This window comes from Procambarus clarkii, chromosome 75 (genome assembly GCF_040958095.1).
Source record: "Procambarus clarkii isolate CNS0578487 chromosome 75, FALCON_Pclarkii_2.0, whole genome shotgun sequence".
Classification (NCBI taxonomy): Eukaryota; Metazoa; Arthropoda; class Malacostraca; order Decapoda; family Cambaridae; genus Procambarus; species Procambarus clarkii.
The window spans coordinates 26563872-26590954 of NC_091224.1; the positions used below are offsets into that span (position 1 = coordinate 26563872).

A 27083-nucleotide genomic window follows, 5' to 3' on the forward strand; every position below is an offset into this window, starting at 1 on the left:
AAACAAGGCAACAAAATCATTAGTGGAAGTAAAGAACCAAGGGGAAGGGAACATGTTCCTGAAAATTGTATATTCCAACATAGATGGAGTTAGATAAAAAAAAAAAATATTGGAGTTGCAGGATATAATTCAGCTTAAGGTCCCAAATATTGTCACAGTATCAGAGACAAAACTTGCAGAAAATATTTTAAATTAAGTCACATACCCAAGGGGCTCAGTTTGGACATGTGACAGGAAAACTAGGAAGGGGTGAAAGAGTGGCTGTGGTGGTGAAAGAACACCTAAAGTTAATAAAGTTAATACTTAAAAATCCTTGAGAAGTTGACATAATGGCATTACAGGTCTGGAACCAGGATGATAAACTGATAATTGTAAATGCCTACAGCCCACCAGCAAGCAATACATGGACAGAGGAAGAACTGGATGGCAAACAAGAGGGCCTCATAATGGTCATGAGAGAAATTATGGTACAAGCAGATAAAGATAAATCACGACTGTTGATACTAGGGGACTTCAACTTTAACCCTTAAACTGCGCATGGCGTATATATACGCCATGAGTAACATGTCCCACTGTGCGCATGGCGTATATATATGCCATTGGGTGCTAGGCATGATTCAAATGGCCCGCGGCTACACAGGGTTCACATTAGCTTCCTCAGGGCTCTTGTAAACAAACGTCAATTTTTTTTTTTTTTAAATCACGGGCAATATTCTTCGGTGTGAGAGCCACAGTACTGTTGGAGCAACCAAGGCTGGCGCACGCAGCATGTGACCACAGCATCGCCGAAAAATGTCAAAATAAGTATATAACTGCTATTATTTAGTGATGACAGTATTACAGATGACCCCTGACTGTGATAAAAATGACCAGGATTGTGATAATAGCAGGATTGTTGTGATAATTAGCGCTGTGGAAGGAGTGATGCTGAGGGACGGAGGGAGACAGCATCGTTTACTGACTGTGGCCACCTGTTATTGTCTGCATTCACCATACCAGCTCAGTGGTTCTCTATGGTGAACACAAAGGTAGATACTTATATATAATGTGTGTATTAGTGTAATAACAGCAAAAGAATTATGTTGGGAGGAGCCATTTGGGTGACGGAGTTGGTGTCATCTGCATGACTTGTCTAGCTGTGTAGAGGGTGGCCACTATGCTCTTTGGGCACTCTACAAGCTTAGGTGTACAGTTACGGTGCATACAGCATGTAGATACTTATATTATAATGTGTGTATATAGTATAATAACACTGCAAACAGTATTGTTGGGGGAGAAATTTAGTACGTATCACCTTGAATGTGTGAGGGAGGCAGTCGCCAGCTGACTGTGTGGCGACGTCTCTTAGTGCCTGAACTAACTATATCAGCTTAGTTGTACAGTTGTGTTGAACAAAACATGTAGATACTTATATATCCGCTTACCACTACACCAGTCTCCGTGGTGTAGTGGTAAGACACTCGCCTGGCGTTCCGCGAGCGCTATGTCATGGGTTCGTATCCTGGCCGGGGAGGATTTACTGGGCGCAATTCCTTAACTGTAGCCTCTGTTTAACGCAACAGTAAAATGTGTACTTGGATGAAAAAACGATTCTTCGCGGCAGGGGATCGTATTCCAGGGACCATAGGATTAAGGACTTGCCCGAAACGCTACGCGTACTAGTGGCTGTACAAGAATGTAACAACTCTTGTATGTATCTCAAAAAAAAAAATATATATATATATAACGTCTGTATACAGTGAATAAAATAAAAAACAGGATGGTGGGAGGAGAAAGTGGGTGAGTAAGGCGTTGTTGAGGGAGTGGCAATGAGTGACTGGCTGTGTGTGGCGGTCATTCCTCGTTGCTTTTCGACTCGCAATACCAACTTAGTGGTTTGTTATGGTGAACAAAGCATGTGATACTTATATATAACCTGTGTATATAGTGTAATAACAGCAAAACTATTTGTTTATTGTTTTATGAACATAATAATTGAATCATTAATATGCACACCATACTTTTGAGTATAGATATGATTCACCCCTTTTATTATATATCACAATACACACTATTGAATAATATTACTGCAAAAAACTAAGAAAAAATAAGACATTGAAATAATTAAGTAATAATATCTCTGTGGCAACTCCCACCTGTCAGCTCGGGTGACGCTGACCGACTCTGATGACCGCTCTGTCAACGCCCACATTTTGCCAGACTTCCTCGGCGTATTGCACCCAAAATATGTCACCTATGATTTTTTATATTTTTCCCGTGCTCAGGGAACACAAATTAACATTTTTAGAAGACGGAATAATTTTTTAGAATTTTTTTTTCTTGCGCACAGGGGTGCAAATCTCCTCAGGAGCCCTTAGCAGCTTAAGGGTTAAAGCAATAGCCTGGGAGGCCTATGAAACAAGAACAGAGGACATTTGGACAGGCAGATTTGTAAACCTTATTCTGGAGACATTCTTGTATCAACACATCAAGCAGACCACAAGAAAGAGGGAAGGGAATGTTCCGTCAGTACTGGATTTAATATTCACCAGGAAAGAAGGAGAGATATTTGAAATCCAGTACCTTCCTCCCTTGGGAAAGAGTGATCATGTCCTGTTGGACATTAACCCCTTAACTGTGCAACGTGCCTGCAAGCCCTTGACAGGGGTGCGCAACGGACCTCTGGGTATTTATATTTTTAGCATTCCATTCAAAACTCCCGCGGCTACATGGGGTTCACATCAGCTTCCTCGGGCTCTTGTAAACAGATGCCATCTTTAAAAAAAATCATGGGCTACATTCCCGGGTGTAAGAGCCTCAGTACTGAGTGAGCAACCAAGGTTGGCAACCAAAGTTGGCACAATTACACTTAGGTAATTACAGCATGAGCTTACAGCACCGCTGTTCAGCATTGTGACCACAGCATCACCAAATAATGTTAAAATATATACAGTGGTACCTCGAATAACAACTGCCTCAAATGGCGAACATTTTGGGTAATGAACTGCCCGATCGCTGACAATTCAACTCGTATGGTGACCGCTCGTTTGAATAACGACGACACCACATGATGGGGTCGCGCTGTTTCTTGCACATTCTCGGACGCCTCCGACAATGCAAATAAATTGTTGTTTTTGTTTAAAGATGCTAATGATGCTGGAATATAAAGGGGTGACTGCTGAGATGTTGCAAAGCAATGACTTTTTTGTAAAACAAAAGAAATTAAAAATTTTGAAAAACAGAACAAGTGTCAAAAAGGTTCGTTCAGTGGTCACCAGGTAGGCTGCTCTATGTTTTTTAAATAAATAAAAAAAAAACGAATAAAAAAAAAAGGTTGAAAAAATTTGAAAAATGGACAAATGCCATACAGGTTTGTTCAGTGTTTGTCGGGTAGGCTGCTCCATTATTGAGATGTAAATGAAAAATACAAAAATGGAACACATTTGAAACAAAGAAAGATTGCTATAATGGAGCAGCCTACCCGACAAACACTGAACAAACCTTTATGGCATTTGTCCATTTTTCAATTTTTTTCAACCACTTTTTTTTTATTTTTTTTTTTATTTAACCCTTAGTTGTGCAACACATCATATGATGGGTCGAGTGACTTGCTATAAATTGCGCATCCCATTATATGAAGTATTGGAGTACTACGCAAGATTTAAATGGACCGCGGATACACGGGGTTCACCTCGCCTTCATCAGGGCTCTTGTAAACAGACGCCATTTAAAAAAAAAATTGTGGGCGAAATTCCCGGGTGTGAGGGCCTCAGTATTGAGTGAGCCACCAAGCCTGAGGCATGCAGCACAAACTCACAGCACTGCCATTCAACTTGTGACCACAGCATCGCCTAAAAAACCAGCGTTGAATGTAATGAAATGCCATTTTCTAGGTGAGACCCAGACGCTCCCCGGAGCTTTACCAGGCTGATATGCTAATGTCAGACTTTGGCATCAGTCATGTGTATGGAGTTTTAGGACCTACCAGGGACCATGGCCAGAACCTGGCCCCCTCAGAGAGGCAAGGGAAGCAATGGCCTATAGAAACCCCCATGTGGTTGGAAGCATTCTATGTTTGCCATCGACCGGGTCAACCATCCAGAAAGGTTAGCATTCCAAAACAAACCCCTATTCTGGTTAAAATTGCTACCAAAAGCCGAACTATTGGATAGAACTCCCCAACAGAAAACAAGCAAACTAGTATGACATCACACGTCACCGCGCCGCTGTCTGCGCAGCTCCCCCCTCCCCGGGAGGGGGAAGGGGGAGCCCCAGACCTCTCACGCCGGCTATCCACCCATCAGTTCTGAGGCTGGATGTCAAAACATGCGAAAAACCACCGACCGGAGGGAGGGAGGGTTGCCGGGGAGCCTCCGGGTCTTACCCAGAAAATGGCGTTTCATTACATTCAACGCTGGTTTTCTGGGGGGAAGCCCCAGAGGAGTATGATTACAAATACCTGTTACTCAGATCACAACTTAATTGCAAATTAAGTTGATTTCAACTCAACGAGATTTCAGCAAATTCAACTTCAATTAATAAACAGATAAACTGGGAGCAAATAAACCAGGACTTCACAAAAATAAACTGGGAAGAACAGCTAGAAAATGCAAACCTGAACCAGTGCCTGGAAAAAATAAGCTCAGTAGCACTAGAAATATGTTCAAACTGCATACCCCTAAGAAAAAAAAGAGAAAGAGATGCAGATTGGAACGGGAACGTCGTTCCCTCTATAGGCGAAGAAAACGAATCGCAGAACAACTCGAGAGTCGCACCCTATCTCAAGAACGGCGAAGAAGGTTAGGTAGAGAAATAGAAACAAATGAATTCAAGCTACAAGAATCATACTAAACCCAGGAGAGGCTAAGAGAGCAAAAGGCCATCAGTGAAATAGAGAGAAATCCGAAATATTTTTTCTCCTATTCAAAATCAAGATCAAAAACCACATCTAGTATCGGGCCCCTGCGAAAGGGAGATGGAACTTTCACCGATGACATCAAGGAAATGAGCGAGTTACTGAGGAAGCAGTACGACTCTGTTTTCAGTGAGCCATTAAACACACTAAAGATTGATAACCCAAAAAAGAATTTTTCATGGATATGATACCAACATCAAATCATATATCAGACGTCACCCTATCCCCACTGGATTTTGAAGAAGCCATAAACAGTATGCCTATGCACTCTGCACCAGGCCCGGATTCTTGGAACTCCATATTCATCAAGAACTGTAAAAAAACACTATCACAGGCCCTTCACATTCTGTAGAGACAAAGCCTAGATACTGGTGTTATCCCTGACATACTAAAAACAGCAGAGATAGCACCACTCCATAAAGAAGTGGTGGTATCTCTGGGAAATAAGGCAGAGGCAAAAAATTACAGACCGATAGCACTAACATCGCATATCATAAAATTTTTGAGAGAATGCTAAGAAGTAAGATCGCAAAATACATGGAATCATAGCATCTCCATAACCCCGGACAACATGGTTTCAGAACAGGACGCTCTTGCCTGTCGCAGTTGCTGGACCACTATGATATGGCATTAGATGCTATGGAAGACAAACAAAACACTGAAGTAATTTACACAGATTTCGCATTTGATAAATGTGACCATGGTGTTATTGCACATAAAATGCGTTCAAAAGGAATTACCGGAAAAATAGGCAGATGGATCTACAATCAGATGTAAATCAGGTCTCTCTATGGACTACAGAAAATAATATAGTGTTTAACCCTTTGACTGCGTGGCCTATAAATATGACACCCCCCCCAGTGCGCAAGAAATAAATTCTCAGGAAAAAATTATTTTTTGTCCTGAAAGTGTCAAAAACCCCTCCCTGTATATGGGTATAGCAATGGAATTTCGAAATTGTAGTTACTTTGGCTCCTATGGAGTCCGTAAGGTGGCGCGTGACGTCATCATTCCCTGTGCACCCATGCCGTAAGCTCCCGGGGCCAGTGGGGCGCCCGGGGCGGGGCGCACGAGTTGCCGCGAATATATTTTTGTTCATTTTTTGCACACAGTTCCAAATATATTTTACTGTATAAGTATCTGCATGTTTTGTTTACCATAGCGAACAACTAAGCTGGTATAGCGAGTCTAGACAGTAAAAGGTGGTCACACACAGTCAGCAGACAATGCTACCGCCATCCCTACCAAGATTACTCCTCCCACTACAGCGCTAATTATCACAACAATCCTGCTATTATCAGAATCCTGGTTATTTTTATCACAGTCAGGGGTCTTCTGTAATAATATCTTCGCTAAATAATAGCATAAACATGTATATTATGGCATTTTTAGGCAATGCTGTGGTCACAAGCTGAACAGCAGTGCTGTGAGCTCATGCTGCATGTGTCAGGCTTGGTGGCTCACTCAATACTGAGGCCCTCACACCCGGGAATTTGGCCCACGATTTTTTTTTAAATGGCGTCTGTTTACAAGAGCCCCAATGAAGGTGAGGTGAACCCCGTGTATCCGCGGGCCGTTTAAATCTCGCATAGTACTCCAATACTTTACCAATACTCCGGTTTTACCAGTCTCCGTGGTGTAGTGGTAAGACACTCGCCTGGTGTTCCGCGAGAGCTTTGTCATGAGTTTGTATCCTGGCTAGAATTAAGGATTTACTGGGCGCAAATCCTTAACTGTAGCCTCTGTTTAACTCACTAGTAAAATGGGTACTTGGTTGTACAAACGACTCTTCGCAGCAGGGATCGTACTCCAGGGACCTGCCCGAAACGCTACGCGTACTAGTGGCTGTACAAGAACGTAACAACTCTTGTACAGTGGTACCTCGGAATGCGATTGTCCCTGTATGCGAGGTTTTCGGAAGGCGAGCAGTATTTACTCCAAAAATTTGTCTCAGAAGGCGAGGGTTACTTCGGGACGCGAGTTTGTTGATACGCGTACAGGCCGACCTAGCGCGTGGTGGTTCGGCGATCGTCGCCCCTCCGCCCCTCAGTTTACCATTGTCTCGCGCTCAGTGACTACCCCCACATCAATTCTTCTCGCGGATTTTCAGTGTTTTGTTGGATTTTTGGTGATTTGTCTATACAATTTGTTATTATATATCTCACCATGGGTCCCAAGAAAGCCAGTGGTAAGGATAAAGGCCAGAAAGCTCATGTGAGGATGACAATAGAGGAGAAACAAGAGATCATTCGGAAGCATGAGAACGGTACACGTGTTGCTGAACTTTGTAGGCAGTACAACAAAGCCACATCAACAATATGCACTATACTTAAGAAGAAAAATAAGATTATGGGTGCTAAAGTGGCAAAAGGAGTAAGAACATTAACGGCACAAAGACCACAAATACTTGAAGAAGTGGAAAAGTTGTTATTAATTTGGATACACGACAAGGAGTTGAGGGGTGATAGTGTTTCGGAGGCCATTATTTGTGAGAAAGCCAGGGTGTTGCACGAAGACCTTCTAAAGAATACCCCTGCAACGAGTGATGCAGATAAAGAGTTTAAGGCAAGCAGGGGCTGGTTTGAAAAATTTAGAAAGAGAAGTGGTATCCATAGTGTTACAAGGCATGGGGTTATGTGATGTGATTATGGAAGGGGACTCCCCTTCCAAACAGTAACTCCTCTCCTCCTCCCCCCTCCTCACCATCTTCCATACGCCTACAGCACTCGACAGCAAGGTAAGTAATAACTGGAACACAGTTTTGTAGGTTTATTTAGATGAATTAGGTAAATTAGGTATAAAAATTTAGTTTGATGTGGGGTTTTTGGGGTAGTCAGGAACGGATTAATTCATTTCCCTTTATTTCTTATGGGGAAATTAACTTCGGAATGCGAGTTTTCGGAAGGCGAGGCGTCTCCAGGAACAGATTAAACTCGTATTCTGAGGTATGCCTGTACAGTATATATCTTAAAAAAAAAAAAAAAAAAAAAAAAAACATAATGGGATGCGCAATTTAATTTATAGCAAGTCACTCAACCCTTCATATGATGTGTTGTGCAACTTAAGGGTTAATGTATACAACGTACTGTACTGTCCTCGGAGGCGTCCGAGAATTTACGAGAACCAGTGCGGGAACGCTAGGAAGCACCACATGTAGGGAACCTAATGGTTAAGTAGACAGTGCTCTTGACTCGTAATCCTTGGGTCTGAGTTCAATTTCCGGTAATGGCAGAAACAAAATGGGCAGTTTCTTTCACCCTGATGTCCCTGATACCTAGCAGTAAATAGGTACCTGGGGAGTTAGACAGCTGTTGCAAGCTGCTTCTTGGGGGGGGTTGTGTGTGTAATTATCTAAGTGTAGTTACATTATGAGAGCTATGCTCGTGGTGTCCCATCTTCCCAGCACTCTTTGTCATATAAAGCTTTGAAATTACTGACGGTTTTGGCCTCCACCACCTTCTCACCCAACTTGTTCCGTCTACCACTCTATTTGCGAAAGTGAATTTTCTTATGTTTCTCTGGCAGCTTTGTTTCATTAGTTTAAATCTATGACCTCTTGTTGTTGAAGTTCCAGGTCTCTGGAATTCTTCCCTATCAATTTTATCGATTCCTGTTACTATTTTGTACATAGTGATCATATCGCCTCTTTTTCTTGTCTTCTAGTTTTTGCATATTTAATGCCTCTAACCTCTCCTCATAGCTCTTGTCCTTCAGTTCTGGGAGCCACTTAGTATCATGTCTTTACACCTTTTCCAGTTTGCTTCTTAAGATATGGGCACCATACAACCACTGCATTTTCCAGCTTTGGTCTAACAAAAGCCATGAACAATTTCTTTAGTATTTCTCCATCCATGTATGTAAAAGCAATTCTGAAGTTGGAAAGCGATGCATACACTCCTCTCACAGATATACACTCCTCTCCTCTTAGATATAGACATATCTGGCAGCTTTCTCAAAACCTAAATGTCGAGTACACAATGTGTCAACTTTGTGAAAGAGAAAACATGCACTCTCTTGAACATTATATTGTAGAATGTCCCATATTGTCTTACTTTCGCCCTCCTGGGCTGAGGTATGCTGAACTGTGTAATTACTATATGAGTACTGGAACACTTGACGATATATTGGACTTGTATCCAAGATTGACCATGTAATGTATCATTTATACAATGTATGTATGTGATGTAACTATATAACCTGAGCTTGTAAAAGCACCTTAATCACCTTCAGTGATTAAGTGCTTAATTGCACACTAGTTTCTCTGTCAGCTATCTCACCCTGTCAGAGTAAAAAAAAGAGACAAATGTATGTGAATGCATGTGTGTGTATATATGCATGTATACATGTATATGTACGTATATATGTGTGTGTATGTATATTTATGTGTATAAAGTACATATGGAAGCTGATCAGAATTGCATTTCACCTTTGTAAATGCACATTAATGACACTTCGAACACTTTATGTAGGGCATACGTAAATCTGCGTATCTATGTATTTACGTATGTAGGTTAGCTTAGCATTTTAAATCACCTTCAATCAATCACCTTCTGTGGTTGATTGTTCAATAAATCCCTGAACTATATGTTTAACTGATCTCTAACCCTGTCTATGGAGGACAGAAGACAATGTATTTATGCTGGTTAGCATTGTAAATGTGTGGCCACGTTTCTGGTAGAAAATAATAATAAAAAAAAAACTCCTCTCACAATGTTCTTTATGTGCTCCTTGTGTGTGTGTGTGTGTAATTATCTGAATAATTACGTACGTGTAGTTACAGGATGAGAGCTATGCTCATGATGTCCTGTCTTCCCAGTACTCTTTGTTGTATAATACGTTGAAACTACTAAATGACTCAAAGGGCCTGGTCGGGTTCTGTAAGCTTCGAGCTAACCAGGTGAAACACCCACCAGAAATGCTGATATTTAATCAATACAACTGTAAAAGTATATACTTTTTAGACACTCTTAAGTTGCATACAGAAAACTACCTTTACAATGATAAAACCTAAAGTAAATAACTTTAGTAAAGTAAATCAATATGCCTTCATGGTTTTAAGCTAGTACGGCAAAACATTTTCATATCACATTTTTTAACTCACTTCAACCACTGCTTCAGAAGAGCAACTCCAGCATCAACTGTGAAGCGGATTCCAGATTCCAAGTAAGCCACAAAAAGTTTAATCATCTTGATTGTAACCACTGCCATGGCTCAAGACTTCCTAGATTCCAGCACAGTAGCCCTAGTTGGTTTCTTTTAATAGGCTCATTCAACATAAAGCCAAGTTACTGAAAAAAATAACAGCTTTGAATGTAATGTAACACCTCTTTCTGGATCAGCCCTGGTGGCTCCCTGAAGCTATCTTGCTGAGATGCCTCCCAATTGCTAGGTCACATCAGCTGCAGAGTTCTGTTTTGCCTTCCAAGGACTAGAATTAGAACCATACTTTCTTCATAGAGGTACAGAGAGCAGCCACTCCACTGGAAAAGCATCCAGAAAGGCAGTGAACCAATACAGACCACTGCTGATTTCAAAGAGACTGAAGCCTTGAAACCGCCAAATTACCACAAAGTAAACAAATTATCAAATTACTCTAAATTAGCATTTCATTAGCACTCTTTTGCAAACAGAGTGGTAAGTGAGAAGGTGGTGGAGGCCAAAACAGTCAGCAGTTTCAAAGCATTATATGACAAAGAGTACTGGGAAGACAGGATACCACGAGCGTAGCTCTTATCTAAAACTACACTTAAGTAGGCGATGAGTCACAATAACGTGGCTGAAGTATGTTGACCAGACCACACACTAGAAATTGAAGGGACGACGACGTTTTGGTCCGTCCTGGACCATTCTCAAGTCGATTGTGATGAGGACAGGTAGGGACAGGCATTAAATAGGCAAGAGAGAGCTGAGGAGGAAAGTCAGGTGTAGGGGATAGTAGTAATGAGAACTGCAGCAGGCCTATTGGCCCATACGAGGCAGCTCCTATTATAACCACCGAAGGAGATAGTAATAGGAATAAGAAGAGGATAGCAAGGGTGCGTAGAAGACAATGAACAGAAAAAGGGAGAAGAGAGAAAGAAAGGGAAAGAGAAAGAAAGAAATGGAAGGGGGAAAGCTTATGTTAAGTCACGTTTGTTAGAAAGATTAGAGCATTTGAGTATATACTGTGAAAGGGAAGAGTCCACAGCAACAAAGCCAGGACTCAAGTTCATGTTGGGTACATTGTGTATAAGAGCCGATTCTACAAGACGGCGTCTGTGTAGAGTAGAGGCAGGAAAGATTATTTTGGAGGAAGACCAATCAATGGGATGATTAGAATCCAATACATGTTGTACCCAACATGAACTTGAGTCCTGGCTTTGTTGCTGTGGACTCTTCCCTTTCACAGTATATACTCAAATGCTCTAATCTTTCTAACAAACGTGACTTAACATAAGCTTTCCCCCTTCCATTTCTTTCTTTCTCTTTCCCTTTCTTTCTCTCTTCTCCCTTTTTCTGTTCATTGTCTTCTACGCACCCTTGCTATCCTCTTCTTATTCCTATTACTATCTCCTTCGGTGGTTATAATAGGAGCTGCCTCGTATGGGCCAATAGGCCTGCTGCAGTTCTCATTACTACTATCCCCTACACCTGACTTTCCTCCTCAGCTCTCTCTTGCCTATTTAATGCCTGTCCCTACCTGTCCTCATCACAATCGACTTGAGAATGGTCCAGGACGGACCGAAACGTCGTCGTCCCTTCAATTTCTAGTGTGTGGTCTGGTCAACAATACACTTAAGTAATTACTAACCCCCCCACCACCAATAGAGGGCCCAGGGTTTCAGCCCTCCAAGCCAGTTCAGGAACAGATGTGAAGATGATACTCACCCTCCAATGATCCTGAATGGGAGGAAGGGAATGAAGGAGCCCCTTGTGGCTTCCTAAAGTTAACTGCCAATGGAGAAGAAAGACAAGGAACTTAATGAAGAGGAGAAGAGACTGCAAGTATTTGAGTGGAAGAAATATTCACCCGAGAGAGAGAAGCCAACACAGACATGACGAGGCCCAGGAACGTTAACTAAATACTGGGCCACCAAGACCGTTAGACTGCCAAAACCCCAATGCCTGAATATTAGCCCAGGATATGTTAGCAAAGTTAGTTGCGAGAGCATTATACTGTATTTATAATCATCATGGGCACAAGGGTAGACCACAGGCTGACTGGACATAATAAAACTGTGGATGACCTGATAAATGCGAGCCTAGAATAGAGAACCAAGAAAGAAGGATCAACCCAAAAGGCATCCACTAAGGCAAAATTGGTAGCACAAGGGTAGCAGCAAAGAGCTGTTACTTGGCACATTACATGATGCACCCCTGACCAAACCAACCAAGCATCAACAACCAAATGACCTTTCTAGAAGCCCATCAACTCATTCTTTACCAGAAAAGGAGAGGAACATACCTGACCAATCTTCTGAAAGAGATAGAGCTGCAGAAAAAGATCCAGATCCATCACCGTGCAAGCAGCATTTGAAACCAAGGCTGAACCAGCCACCCAGGAGCCAGAAGGACCACCTGTCCCTGGAAAGACTCCAACATAGCCAGAACCCATAGCAACGGCTGGACCAGGGAAAAAAAAAGAGGTAAAGAAACCCCACTATGACCAGTCCAGTTGACAGATATCCACTGCGGGGGCATCACGTTTGGGAAATGAAGCTACATAGAGCGGATGATGATTCAAAGCCGACACAAAGACATTCATGTCGGGACACCAGAACATCTCGCAAAGACACTGGAAGGAGGTGACATTTACAAGCTACTACATGATGACTGGGAAGGAAGTGAGAGAGAACATTCATCACACACAGAGATCACACTAACGTGATGCATCAAATGAACAAATCCACAAGGGCCGTGACGAGGATTCGAACCTGCGTCCGGGAGCATCCCAGACACTGCCTTAATCGACTGAGCTACGACAGGGTTAAAAGGGTTGAAACCGAAGTTCTACTGAACTTACTGGATCCCGTAGCCTCTCCGAGGCACAAACCAGGCTTTTAAACTTTAGCTCGGGTGCAGGGGGGGTTGTGTAAAAGCCTGGTTTGTGCCTCGGAGAGGCTATGGGATCCAGTAAGTTCAGTAGAACTTCGGTTTCAACCCTTTTAACCCTGTCGTAGCTCAGTCGATTAAGGCAGTGTCTGGGATGCTCCCGGACGCAGGTTCGAATCCTCGTCACGGCCCTTGTGGATTTGTTCACTGAGAACATTCATGAAAACATTGGATATTCCCTGAATGTCAACAGTGTGAAGAACCAAACACTGAGAATTCAGGAGACAAGCTACCCGCAGCATCCAGCTCCAAAGGGCAATGAACCGAAGAAAGCCCCCCCCCCCCCTTCCCCAGTTCAGGCAATGAACCACTGATGGAACAGTCCAAATGAAGCCAAAGCACAGAGCTCGGAGGAATCTGAACCCTTCTCAGAGCATGCTGCACTGCCAAAAAATTGCACACCATACTGTGCGCCTGATGTAATGGTCCTAACTAATGACCTTGGGTGGTGTGATGAGCGCTGGACATGAAACTCTAGCACGGAGCAGACTTGTTTGTAAACATAATGAGCGACAGTGGAGAAAGGTGCCAAGGAACTGAACCCTGAAAAGAAAGCTGGCGAGTCAGAGGCTGACAAATGGCAATCAGGTCCCCAAACTCAACAACTGCAGCTACAGCAAAACTGAGAAACCAGAACAACCCCCAAAGCCACACCTTGCCCAGTGGGAAGATCATGCAGGCAAAGTTCAGACTCCTGCAGAACTGCTCAAATAACTGCTGAGTCACCCAGGGCTGTGTCAACACCAGAAGACGGTGATGCTGTAGCTGGAGCAAAGTTGCCAAAGAAGGAAAAACGATATATTCAATATATCATTTATTCAATGTTATATGATGTAACTATATAACCTGAGCTTGTAAAAGCACCTTCATCACCTTCAGTGATTAAGTGCTTAATTGCACACTAGTTTCTTTATCAGCTATCTCACCCTGTCAGAGTAAATGAGACAGATGTATGTGAATGCATGTGTGTGTATATGTATGTATATGTATGGGTATAAAGTATATATGGAAGCTGATCAGAATTACATTTCACCTTTGTGAATGTACATTAATGACACTATGTAAAAGACACATCAAACACTTTATGTAGGGCATACGTAAATCTGTGTATCTATGTATTTACGTATGTAGGTTAGCTTAGCATTTTAAAAACACCGAATCACCTTCTGTGGTTGAGTGTTCAATAAACCCCTGAACTCTATGTTTAACATTTCTCTAACCCTGTCCATGGAGGACAGAAGAAAATGTATATATGCTGGTTAGCATTGTAAATGTGTGGCCACGTCTGTGGTAGAAAATAATAAAAAAAAAAAAAAAAAAAAGGAAAAGCGATGCTGACCAAGACCTGCACACTAGGCCCAGCCAAGTCCAAACCTGGGATGGAATGAAGTGAGCTCCAATCCCTGGGACGAGGGAAGGACTGACCAACTCCAGCAAAGGCCTCAAGAAACAACCTGAAAAGCCCACAAATTGTGGGACCAGGAGTCGGCTAAATAGGTGAGCCACCCGTCCCCAATTGCCCCATGAAAGAGCAAACCATGAACAGCTGTCTTTCCGAGAGGCATAAGAGCAGCGCTGACGAGTAGAAAAACTTACAGCTGGTAGCACATACAACCCAAAAGCAGTCTCCAATGAGTACATACCCTGACCATTAGCAGGCAAAGCCCTGGCCCTACCAGACAACCTCCGACAGTGAGGAAGAGAATCCCGAGTACATAACAGATGAGAATATGGCCGGCACAAAGCTGCAACTGAGGATAAAATTTGTGCAACATCCTTTGGAAGAGCCAAGGATAAAGGCGAATCTAACAACAGGGCCAACACAGCCTGTCGACATGTGAGATGGCCAGAGTAGAACATTGCAATCATCTCCCAGACCATGAGTATAGTATATATAGCTTGGGCAATTGGCCCCTGCTGGGGAAAATCCAAAGATGGCCAGCAATTAGATTAGAAGCAGCAGGACTTACATGGCTTGATGACAACCTGGGAACCCTACACTGGACATTTAATCATATGCACATCAGTGACAGAACTGGCTTGGAGGGTTGGGGAAGACCTGAAGATCCAGGACCCCTCCACTGGTGAGGGGATGGTATTGCTAACGAGCTCATTCTAATTGTGAGACTTGATAATTTGTTTATATAGTTTTGTTTGGCAGCTTCGAGGTTTAGGTCTCTCTGAACCCAGTAGCAGTTTATTTCTACCCCCTTTCTTTCTTTCTTTCTTCTATTTCTTTATTTCTGCTTCAGGGAGCCCCAGAAGCTCCCTGAAGTTATCATACTGATTCAGTGCCATGCTACTAGGTGTCATCAGTCGCGGAGTTTTATTGGCCTACCGAAGAACATGAGCCAGAACCTGGCCCCCTCAGGGAGGTGCAGGGAGCAGTGACCAATGAACACTTTACATTTAAATTTAATAATAATAATAAAAACAATAATAAAAACAATAATAGTATTTTATTTACAAGAAGGTACAATGGGTTGTGAGATTACATTAGTGATATTTTTACATTCTTGCAAAGCCACTAACACATCGTTTCAGGCAGATACTTAATCTAACATATCAGGTAAGATGAAAGGTACATTGTAGCAAGGTTTTATATAACAATATAAATTGACAGAGGTGATTACACTGATAAAGATTAAGTACTTAATTAGACTTGAGTACTAATAATGGGAAAGTGGGTAGTACAAGATACAGTGAGAGTTTGAAGCACAAGGTAGGAAACTATGTGGATGAAATTAGGTACTTTTTGGGTTTACTTTTGAACAGGGCATGGGTTGGACAATTTTTTAAGTCATCAGGGAGTGAGTTCCAAAGACTGGGCACTTTTATTTGCATGGAGTGTTTGCACAGAGTTAGCCTGACTCTGGGGATATCAGAGACTTATTTGTGGTGTGGTGCTCATGGGTTCTATTACACCTATCAAGGAAAAGCTGCAGATCAAGATTTTCATTTAGGAACAAGGTTTTGTACATGTAGATAGCACATGAGAATGTGTGGAGTGTATGTTTAGCATGTTAAAGGACTTATAGGGGCTGTGTGTTGTCTGAAGACAGAGTTTGTTATAGTTCTAATAGCAGATTTTTGCCGAGTGATGATAGGTTTGAGGTAATTTGCAGTGGTTGAACCCCATGCACAGATACTGTATGTAAGATAGGGAGAGATTAGTGTGTGTATTTCTAGTGTCCCTTGCTGGTGTCAGCATCATTGCATGGAGCGTAATTGCAAGACAGGACCATTTGCCTTAACTGGCCGCCGCTCCCGCAAGCATGTTGCTCTGTTGAGTGATTCCTCCAGTGTCGTGTGGACTTGATGTGGCTGTCAGAAGTGGCTCTCCGAAGGAGGCATACTGGAGCAACAGGGAGGAAAAAAGTAGGATGGGATTTGTACGGTGCCAACTATATGGAGGTCTCGAAACTTGTAGTCCCTATAGCTGGGAAGAACCCCAATGTACGTCTCTCATGGTGACTGACGTAGGGCCAATTACAGATCAGCTGGGACAACTGAATTCCATGGTCCTGTGTGCAGTTCAAGAAGTAACGGCTTCCTGGTTGGCCGCGGGTTCCGGTGCATTAATGACGGAGGCAGTTGTGTTGAGGGACGTGTCACAGGACTATCTACAAGACCAAGCAGTGATGTTGCCCAGCCAGAGACAATGGACGTCTCTCTACATATTTCATTTTTAGAGTAGGATGATGTATATTGGTTTAGCTAGGATGTATTTTTTAAGTTAATAAAGTTGTCACACACAGCTAGCTTGCTTTAGCAGTGTTGCAAAAACTTTATTATCGGGGAGAAGGGAAGATGTAACACCGTTACATTCCTGTAGTGTATTCCTCCCGCCTAGTGACAATCGCACCTGAATTCTTTTTAAAGAATTTAAGTTTTTTCGGATTTTTGTATATTTGAACATAAAAGTTATTATTACATATCTCATCATGGGTCCCAAAAAAGCCAGTGGTAAGGTTCAAGCCAATAAAACACATGTGAGAATGACCATAGAGGAAAAACAAGAGATTATTGGTAAACATAAAAATGGTACTCGGGTTGTTGAACTAGCTAGGCAGTACAAGAAATCTGTCAATGATATGCACTGTAATTGCTAAGAAAAGGACATTATGAATGCTAATTTGGCAAAAGGCATATCAACAATCACGAAACAAAGAACACAAACACTTGAGGATGTTGAAAAGTTGTTATTAATTTGGATACACAAGGAGTTAGCAGGTGATAGCATTTCAGAGGCCATCATTTGTGAGAAAGCAAGGCAACTGCATGAAGACCTTTTAAAGAAAACCCCTGGAACGAGTGATGCAGATACGAAAGCTTTTAAAGCAAGCAGGGGATGATTTGAGAAATTTAGAAAAAGACGTGGTATTCATGTGCAGGCGATGAGTCTCAATAACGTGGCTCAAGAATCGCCACGGATTCTGAAGAATCTCAATTGACTTGAGAATGGTCCAGGATGGACCGAAATGTCATCGTCCCTTCATCGTCTAGTGTGTGGTCTGGTCAACAAGTGGTATTCATAGTGTAATGAGGCATGGGGAGGCTGCCAGCTCAGACAAGCCAGAGGCCGAAAGATTTATCGATGAATTTAAAGACTTTGTAGAGAGTGAGGGATACCTACGACAACAAGTGTTTAATTGTAATGAGACAGGACTATTCTGGGAAAGATTGCCTAAGAGGACATACATTACCCAGGAAGAGAAGTCATTGCCCAGACACAACCCTATGAAAGATAGGCTAACTCTTGTGTTGTGTGGAAATGCGAGTGGCGATTTGAAAATTAAACCCTTGCTTGTGTATCATTCTGAAAATCCAAGGGTTTTAAAAAAAAAATAATGTGCAGAAAAGTCAAATGTGTGTGATGTGGAGGGCTAATGGTAAGGCATGGGTGACAAGGCAATTTTTTACTGTGTGGGTAAATGAGGTGGTTTGCCCTTCCATCTAAAGAAAAGTTTGCCACTCAAGGCTCTGCTTCTCCTCCAGGCTTGGAAGATGCAGTGTTAGACAAATTTAATTTTGTTACAATAAAGTTCCTTCCTCCTAACACCACTCCTCTAATTCAGCCTATGGACCAAAAAATCATATCCAATTTTAGGAAAATTTTAAGAAACTTTATGAAAGGGCACTTTTCTGGATATGTTTCAAAGTGACATTCTACACACCTCACCCTCAAAGAGTTCTGGAAAAACTATTTTAATATTTGTAGTGCTTTAAAACTCATTGACAAAGCCTGGCAAGAAGTGACTCAAATCTCTGGTCTCTGGCTGGAGAAAATTGTGGCCTGAATGTGTTTCAGAACTAGACTTTGAGGTGTTTGAGCCTGGACCTGAAGTGCCTATTGTTGAGGAAATTGTTACTCTGGCCTGGAAATTAGGTTTGGAGTCGGATGGTATTGATGTGGAGGAATTGGCAGAGGAACACAGCGAAGAACTGACCACCGAAGAACTCCTAGCCCTTCACAATGAGCAGCAATAAGAGGCAGCTGAAGAAATGTCTTCAGGAAAGGAGGAGGCAGTATAGAATGTCCCTTCCTCAACAATTAGGAAGTTGTGTAGACGATGGGAAGAAATGCAAACTTTGTTGAAACGACTCACCCAGAGCATGCTGTAGTAGGCAATGTAGTAATGACAATGTGATGCCTCACTACAGACAAGTGTTACAACAAAGGGGAAAACAATCCTCTATGGATCGATTTTAAGTGAGAAAATCAAGCAGTGAGCCACAGGCAGGACCTAGTGGTATGCAGGCAAAATGTGCCAGAGAGTGCACCCCCAGAGAAGTCATCATTGCCTGATGTTATAATGGAAGGGGACGCCCCTTCCAAACACTAATACCTCCTCCTCCTTCCCCCGCCCCTTCCTCACCTTCTTCCATATGCCAATAAGAGTCATCAATAAAGGTAAGTAATAACTTGTACATACTTTAGTACTGAATATTTGGGTGAATTACTGTAAGTATAAAATTTACTATGAAGTTTATTTTTTTGGGTGTGTGGGACAGAATAAGTTTATGTACATAATTTCATATGGGAAAATTCGCTTTGGTTTACAAATTTTCGGCTTCCGAACTGTTTCTGGGAACGGAATAAATTTGTAAGCTGAGGTACCACTGTATCGAGATTCTGTGACAAATTCTTGCTCAATCAGCAGATTACAGAACCAACTATGAACAAAAACACGCTGGAACTGATATTCACCAACAATGATGAGCTAATCAGAGAGATTACATACTCCGACCACAAGATCATTGAAGTGCAAACTAACATTAATAACGGTAGTAGGCCCAAGAGAAACAACAATCGAGAAGGGTTAGTCAGTAAATTCAATTTTAATAATAAAAGGATAGATGGAGAAAATAAACAGGGACCTTACAAGCATGCAATGGGAAATATAACAGAATTTATATCAAAACAGAGATGCAGAACTAGGAAACATGATTGGTTCAACAGAAATTGCAAGAGAGCCAGAAACCAAAAGACGCAAAAATGGAATCAATATAGGAAGAGGCCAAACCCCCAAACATACCAGCGATACAAAGATGCGAGAAACAACTACTGTACACGGCAGTGAGGAGAGGCAGAAAGAAATTTTGAAAAAGGGATTGCAGACAAATGTAAAACAGAACCAGGCCTATTCTATAAATTCATAAACAACAATTTGTAGGTAAAGGATAATATTCAGAGGTTGGAAATGGGAAACAGATTCACGGAAAATGAAAAGGAAATGTGTGAAACATTAAACAAAAAGTTCCAAAGTGTGTTTGTACAAAATGAGATATTCAGGAAACCAGACACAATGAGAATTCCAGAGAACAACATAGAGCACATAGAGGTGTCTAGAGACGAAGTGAAACAAATGCTCAAAAAGCTAAGTAAGAACAAAGCAGTTGGTCCAGATGAAGTTTCACCACGGGTTCTGAGAGAATGTGCACCTGAGCTAAGCATTTCACTTCAACTGATTTTTCAGTCATCCCTGTGTACAGGAGTTGTAGCTGATGTATGGAAAAAAGAATAACATAGTTCCTATCTACAAAAGTGGCAGCAGGGAAGATTCCCTTAATTATAGACCTGTATCATTGACAAGTGTAACACTCAAAATATTGGAACAAATAATTAAAACTAAATGGGTAGAATACCTGGAGAAAAACGATATAATATCAGACAGACAGTATGGTTTTCGATCTGGAAGATCCTGTGTAACAAATTTACTCAGTTTCTATGATCGAGCCACAGAGATTTTACAGGAAAGAGATGGTTGGGTTGACTGCATCTATCTGGACCTAAAAAAGGCTTTAGACAGAGTTCCACATAAGAGGTTGTTCTGGAAACTGGAAAATATTGGAGGAGTGACAGGTACGCTTCTAACATGGATGAAAAAATTTCCTAACAAATAGAAAAATGAGGGTCGTAATCAGAGGCAATGTACCTGATTGGAGGAACGTCACAAGTGGAGTACAACAGGGTTCAGTTCTTGGTAATGTTCATTGTCTACATAAACGATCTACCAGATGGAATACAGAATTATATGAACATGTTTGCTGATGATACTAAGATAATAGGGATGATAAGTAACTTAGATGATTGTCATGCCCTTCAGGAAGACCTGGACAAAATATGTATATGGAATACTACTTGGCAAATGAAATTTAATGTGAATAAATGCCATGTTATGGAATGTGGAATTGGAGAACATAGCCCCCACACAACCTATAAATTATGAGAAATCTTTAAAGAATTCTGATCAAGAAAAATCTAGGGGTGGTTCTAGATAGAAACCTGTCACCTGAGGACCACATTAAGAACATTGTGCGAGAAGCCTATGCTACACTTTCTATTTTCAGAATTACTTTTAAATACATTTTTTTTTTTTTTTTTAGATATATACAAGAGCTGTTACATTCTTGTACAGCCACTAGTACGCATAGCATTTCGGGCAATTTCTTAATCCTATGGTCCCTGTAATACAACCCCTACAAAGAATCATTTTTACAACCAAGTACCCATTTTACTGTTGAGTTAAACAGAGGCTACAGTTAAGGATTTGCACCCAATAAATCCTCCCCGGCCAGGATACGAACCCAGGACAAAGCGCTCGCGGTACGCCAGGCGAGTGTCTTACCACTACACCACGGAGACTGACTCATGGATGGAGAAATACTAAAGAAACTGTTCACAACTTTTGTTAGACCAAAGTTGGAATATGCAGCGGTTGTGTGGTGCCCATATCTAAAGAAGCACATCAACAAACTGGAAAAGGTGCAAAGACATGCCACTAAGTGGCTCCCAGAACTGAAGGACAAGAGCTACGAGGAGAGGTTAGAGGCATTAAATATGCAAAAACTAGAAGACAGAAGAAAAAGACGATATGATCACTACATACAAAATAGTAACAGGAATCGATAAAATTGATAGGGAAGAATTCCAGACCCGGAACTTCAAGAACAAGAGGTCATAGATTTAAACTAACGAAACAAAGCTACCAGAGAAATATAAGAAAATTCACTTTTGTAAACAGATTTGTAGACAGTTGGAACAAGTTAAATGAGAAGGTGGTGGAGGCCAAAACCGTCAGTAATTTCAAAGCGTTATACGACAGTGGTGAAGCGACGGGACACGATGAGCGTAGCTCTCATCCTGTAACTACACTTAGGTAATCACACACACACTAGTGTCACAGGTAGGGTGAGGCAAGATGTACTCACCCTCAGATCACACACTGCACCAGTACAAATGTTGGGAGACGCGTTTATGTTGAAAATTATAAAGTTTCAAGTGTTTGTTGCGTGTGTTAGAGGAAGACTTACCACCTTGTGTGTTGTGTTTATGGTGTCAGCTGGGGACCAGAGGGAAACTTACCACACTGTGTTGTGTTTATGGTGTCAGCTGGGGACCAGAGGGAGACTTGCCACCCTGTGTGTTGTGTTTATGGTGTCAGCTGGGGACCAGAGGGAAACTTACCACACTGTGTTGTGTTTATGGTGTCAGCTGGGGACCAGAGGGAGACTTGCCACCCTGTGTGTTGTGTTTATGGTGTCAGCTGGGGACCAGAGGGAGACTTGCCACCCTGTGTGTTGTGTTTATGGTGTCAGCTGGGGACCAGAGGGAGACTTGCCACCCTGTGTGTTGTGTTTATGGTGTTAGCTGGTCAACTCATCTACCTCGGGGTCGGTACGCGGGTTCACTCGGGGTCAAGTCAGGGTTCACTGGGGTCACGTCGTCTACTGCAGTTTCGTCCACCGCACCAGTAACAACTTGGTTCACTGAGAAGTTCGTACATACAAACACTTCCGTTCGTATATGCGCTGGTGTGTGTTCGCTGCTGGTCTCGTCTCAATATATACATGACACTTCATCATTTATTTATTTATTTATTTATTTATGCATATACAAGAAGGTATATTGGGAATGTGAGGATATATAATTTGGTAATTACAATCTTGTAAAGCCACTAGTACGCGCAGCGTTTCGGGCAGGTCCTTAATCTAAGAAAATTTTAAGTAGGTAAATACTTGCAAAATTTATATAAAATGATAACAGTTACAAGGCAAGAAAAAAAATAAAAGATGATAAAAAATTGTAGGTATAATTAAAGCACATAGGTAGCTCAGATTGATTGCAATGACAGCGTGAATGGTACATTACATTACACATAATCGGTTTAGGTGATTAGATATGTATGTGTATGTATATGTGTATATGTATATATATATGTACATGTATGTATGAGGGTGTGTACATGTGTATACAACATTGATAATTTTGTAACTAGCGTCAAACATTGTTATTTGCTTAGCTAAACGAACTAGAGGGTTCAGTTCCTGAACCGATTATGTGCCTCTGTAATCCTTTACACCACCGCCCACGGGATGGGTATGGGGTGCATAATAAAGAAAGAAATTGAATTGGTTCAGGAACTGAACCCTCTAGTTCGTTTAGCTAAGCAAATAACAATGTTTGACGCTAGTTACAAAATTATCAATGTTGTATACACATGTACACACCCTCATACATACATGTACATATATATATATACGTATACACATATACATACACATACATATCTAATCACCCACACAAATACACAAATCAATAATCTTTGTGTCACAAGTGACACAAAGAGGTGTCACAAGTGACATTACAAGAGGCTCACAACAGTCACTATACAAGGCACTTAACAGTAACAAATGCATACAATGCCTAAAGCCACTATTACGCAAAGCGTTTCGGGCAGGAAAAACATTAATGACTAAAACTTAATACTAATTGAGTATAAAGAATAAAATGTGTTGAGAACAAATAAAAATATCAAATCAAAACAGAACCCATGAGCACCACACCAGAAATAGTTTTGATATTCCTAGAGTACGACTTAATCAAACTAGAAATGCTCTACAAATCAAGGGACCCAGAATGTGGAATGACCTTCCCAACCATGTTAAAGACTGTACCTCTCTCAACCAGTTTAAGATAAAAACGAAGCTATACCTAATAAATTCCCTGTAACCTGCCTTACCCCTCTATTGTCAACCAATGTCTGTTTTTTTTTTTAAATGGCACTGTTTGACGACCGAATTGTATTTGTGTTGCTTTTTCAGCCATGTTCCCCCCTTTTTTATATCTTTTTTTATTTGTTCTCAACTCATTTTATTCTTTATGCTCAATTAGTATTAAGCTTTAGTCATTTAAGTTTTTCATGCCCGAAACGCTTTGCGTAATAGTGGCTTTAGGCATTGTATGTACTAGCCCTATCTATAAATCCATCACTCTTTGTAAAATCTCTTGTATGTATGTACCTTACCTAAATAAACATTTGATTTGATTTGATTTTGATCTTACGTAATCAGAGTTAAATGGCAAGTTTTTCCCTGAATGCTCTGTGTTCCCTTCTCTGAGACTGAGGGTCCCTATAATTGCACCAGAGGTGGTACCCCCCCCCCCTCTCTCTCTCTCTCTATATATATATATATATATATATATATATATATATATATATATATATATATATATATATATATATATATATATATATATATATATATCTCTCTCTCTCTCTCTATATATATATATATATATATATATATATATATATATATATATATATATATATATATATATATATATATATATTGTTGGGGGTTTCACCTCTCTATTATTCTCTACCCTTACTCTGGGGTGAGCAATAGTTATGCTCAAGGTAACTCACCGTAGCCCTGCGGGTCTTCCCTCGATCCTCACAGCGCCACTGCACGCCAGGAGAGTCTCCTAGTCAATCTTAACGGCCTCTTATTAAGAAAGAGTGAGAACACGACTCCTTCACATCGACTGTCGTGTGCCCTCCCCAACAATAGGGCTCTACGGTTAATCACAAGGTCGCCAACTGGTGTTTAAGGTGGCCAGTAACACCCTCAGTGGACTGGTGTATTCAGTGGCAGCCTTGGCAAGGTCACACTCAAAGATCAGGAATCAGGCAGGTACTTATTGTTATCACTCTATGCTTACCAGTATAATATAGCCACAAGATCAATGGAGGGAATGATAAAAACACTAAGATAGTTTTGTATTTTACTTAAAATGTATGAAAGATGTCACAAGGCCACACAATAATCATAAATCAACTGATCCTGACTCGGCCGGTAATTCCCACGGATATTATGCGATCACTAGAGGGCAACACTCTCCCCCTCCTCATCAAGTGTCAAGAACAGCTGATTGCAATGGCCTCTCCGCGCGAACTTGGCTTGTTTTCTAGATTCACGCGCGCTGTTTCTTTAAAATTTCCAATATTACTAGAAACTCGCACACTCGATATTGGCACAAATAAACCGTATTACTCAGTTACACTGTACTCAGGCTCAAACAGTCTTTTCTACAATCAATGCTATAATGATTCACTGTAATGGCTTCACATTGTTATTTATCCAACAATATATTATGAAATATTAACACTGGAGTTTTCAGTACTTTCTCTCGTGGGCGATAACGCAATAATTCACTGTACTCACAAATGATTATTCACTGAATGAACATAGACATATATATGGTATATAAATCAATCATCAATACATGGAAAATAATTAGTTTCTGGGCACATAGCCTAACCTCCAAATACTGGCATAATCTTATATGTAATTTACCACCTAATGTTCATATCAAAATCTATAGAAAGATATACACAACACAGTAAATTTATCACTGGTTCCTGGTGCCTGTACACACCAATAATCAACATGAATATTACAAGTACTCTTGATAGTACTGTCTAGTACACTGGTGCTTTACCGTGACATAGGTGAGACTTGCTCACGACATATAAAATCTTCAGGCTAGATAATATAGCCAAATAATATAGCTAACTAAAGGGGAATGGGGAGGGAACTAGAACCACCTACTTCACCCTATCCTCCGATGAGAGTCGAGATGTAGCTCCTGGTCCTCGTGTCGGGAACGCCCCCACACTACACGTCGTCGTGTCCTACCAGAGCCTCTCGTCGTCCCACCGTTTAGCGCGTCGTCTCCGTGCCTCCTCACTGCAGGTCCGTCCTCCTCCTTGACTTCTTGAAGGTTGGAGCCGGTCTCCTGGCCGTCGTCTTCTCCCAGCAACGGCTGTCGCCTACGTCTCAGCTACAGTCGTCCGGTTTCCCCAAATAGTCCTCTCTTCCTCAGCTACCCAGTGGCTCTGTCAGCCACTACGCTGTCACGAACTGGTGAATTGCCACAGACGTCAATATACGTCACTGCACGGCTTCACTGCTACTGGCACAGTACCTGACTGGAGCACTTGTTGCTCAAATAACCGTCAATTCCCTCTTCTGGTTCAACACATGAACTAGGGAAGACTTCTCAGAGTACTGGCGAACTTCCGATGACGCGTAAATCCACGGTAGTGGGAAACAGCTGTCCTACAGACAGGACCACTCGTCGCACGTCCGACCTCTATGACGTGTCGTGTTTGACTGATGGCGCCAGCCCGGCGCGCTGGCCGGACCCCCTTCCTTCGTGACGTCACTTTTACTACGGGAAGTTTTCATTGGCTCCCGGTGCCACATTGCTGTCGGTGACCAATCCGGTGCCACTGACGTCACACGGTTTTGGCGGGAGATCAGAGAGGCCAGCGCCATCTTGGCTCCCTAAAGGGCCTAAACCACAGGCCAAAATATCACTATTTCACAAATTTCTCGGCTCTCCGAGAACACTTCACTCTCTCCCATATATCAAATTGTAGCCTGCAACGTAGAGAACGCTTGGGAAAAGTAGACATGACTCTTACTGCAGGCGTGGGAGAATTATAAGGGGGGGAACTCCGTCACAATATATATATATATATATATATATATATATATATATATATATATATATATATATATATATATATGTCGTACATAGTAGCCAGAACGCACTTCTCAGCCTACTATGCAAGGCCCGATTTGCCTAATAAGCCAAGTTTTCATAAATTGTTTTTCGTCTACCTAACCTGACCTAACCTAACTTTTTCGGCTACCTAACCTAACCTATAAAGATAGGTTAGGTAGGGTTAGGTTCGGTCATATATCTACGTTAATTTTAACTCCAATAAAAAAAATTGACCTCATGCATAATGAAATGGGTAGCTTTATCATTTCATAAGAAAAAATTAGAAAAAATATATTAATTCAGGAAAACTTGGCTTATTAGGCAAATCGGGCCTTGCATAGTAGGCTGAGAAGTGCGTTCTGGCTACTAGGTACGACATATATATATATATATATATATATATATATATATATATATATATATATATATATATATATATATATTGGTGTATACTGGCAGCAGGTTTTCTTTCAAACATGTTTCATTGAATATGACCGCATATTCTGTATTTATTATTTTCTGGTTTAGGGCTTCTATCCCTTCTATCCCTGTAATCTACCTCACTCCTCTATTGTCAACCCATGTCTGTTATTTTCTTTTTTTTTTTTTTTTTAATCAACACTGTTTGTCAACCTATTGTATTTGTGCTGCTTTTTCAGTCATGTTTCCCCCTTTTTTTTTATCTTTATTTGTATTTGTTCTCAACATCTTTTATTCTTTATGCTCAATTAGTAT

General features: G+C 41.3%; 1 protein-coding gene across 4 annotated transcripts in view; it reads right to left on the reverse strand.

Moving 5' to 3' along the window:
- The window catches only part of LOC123771614 (retinol dehydrogenase 13), a 62860-nt gene extending 36909 nt beyond the window's left edge, over nt 1-25951 (reverse strand). Inside the window, exons 1-2 of one of the 4 annotated variants that reach the window (XM_045764204.2) lie at nt 22157-22294; nt 9996-10182 (exon numbers count right to left, since the gene is read on the reverse strand). In XM_045764204.2, coding sequence (XP_045620160.2) covers nt 9996-10102 — 107 coding nt within the window. In that variant the 5' untranslated portion in view covers nt 10103-10182; nt 22157-22294. The other 3 variants (XM_069313411.1, XM_045764203.2, XM_069313410.1) reach the window with 3 other exon arrangements.
- Between the last annotated feature and the right edge of the window lie 1132 nt (nt 25952-27083).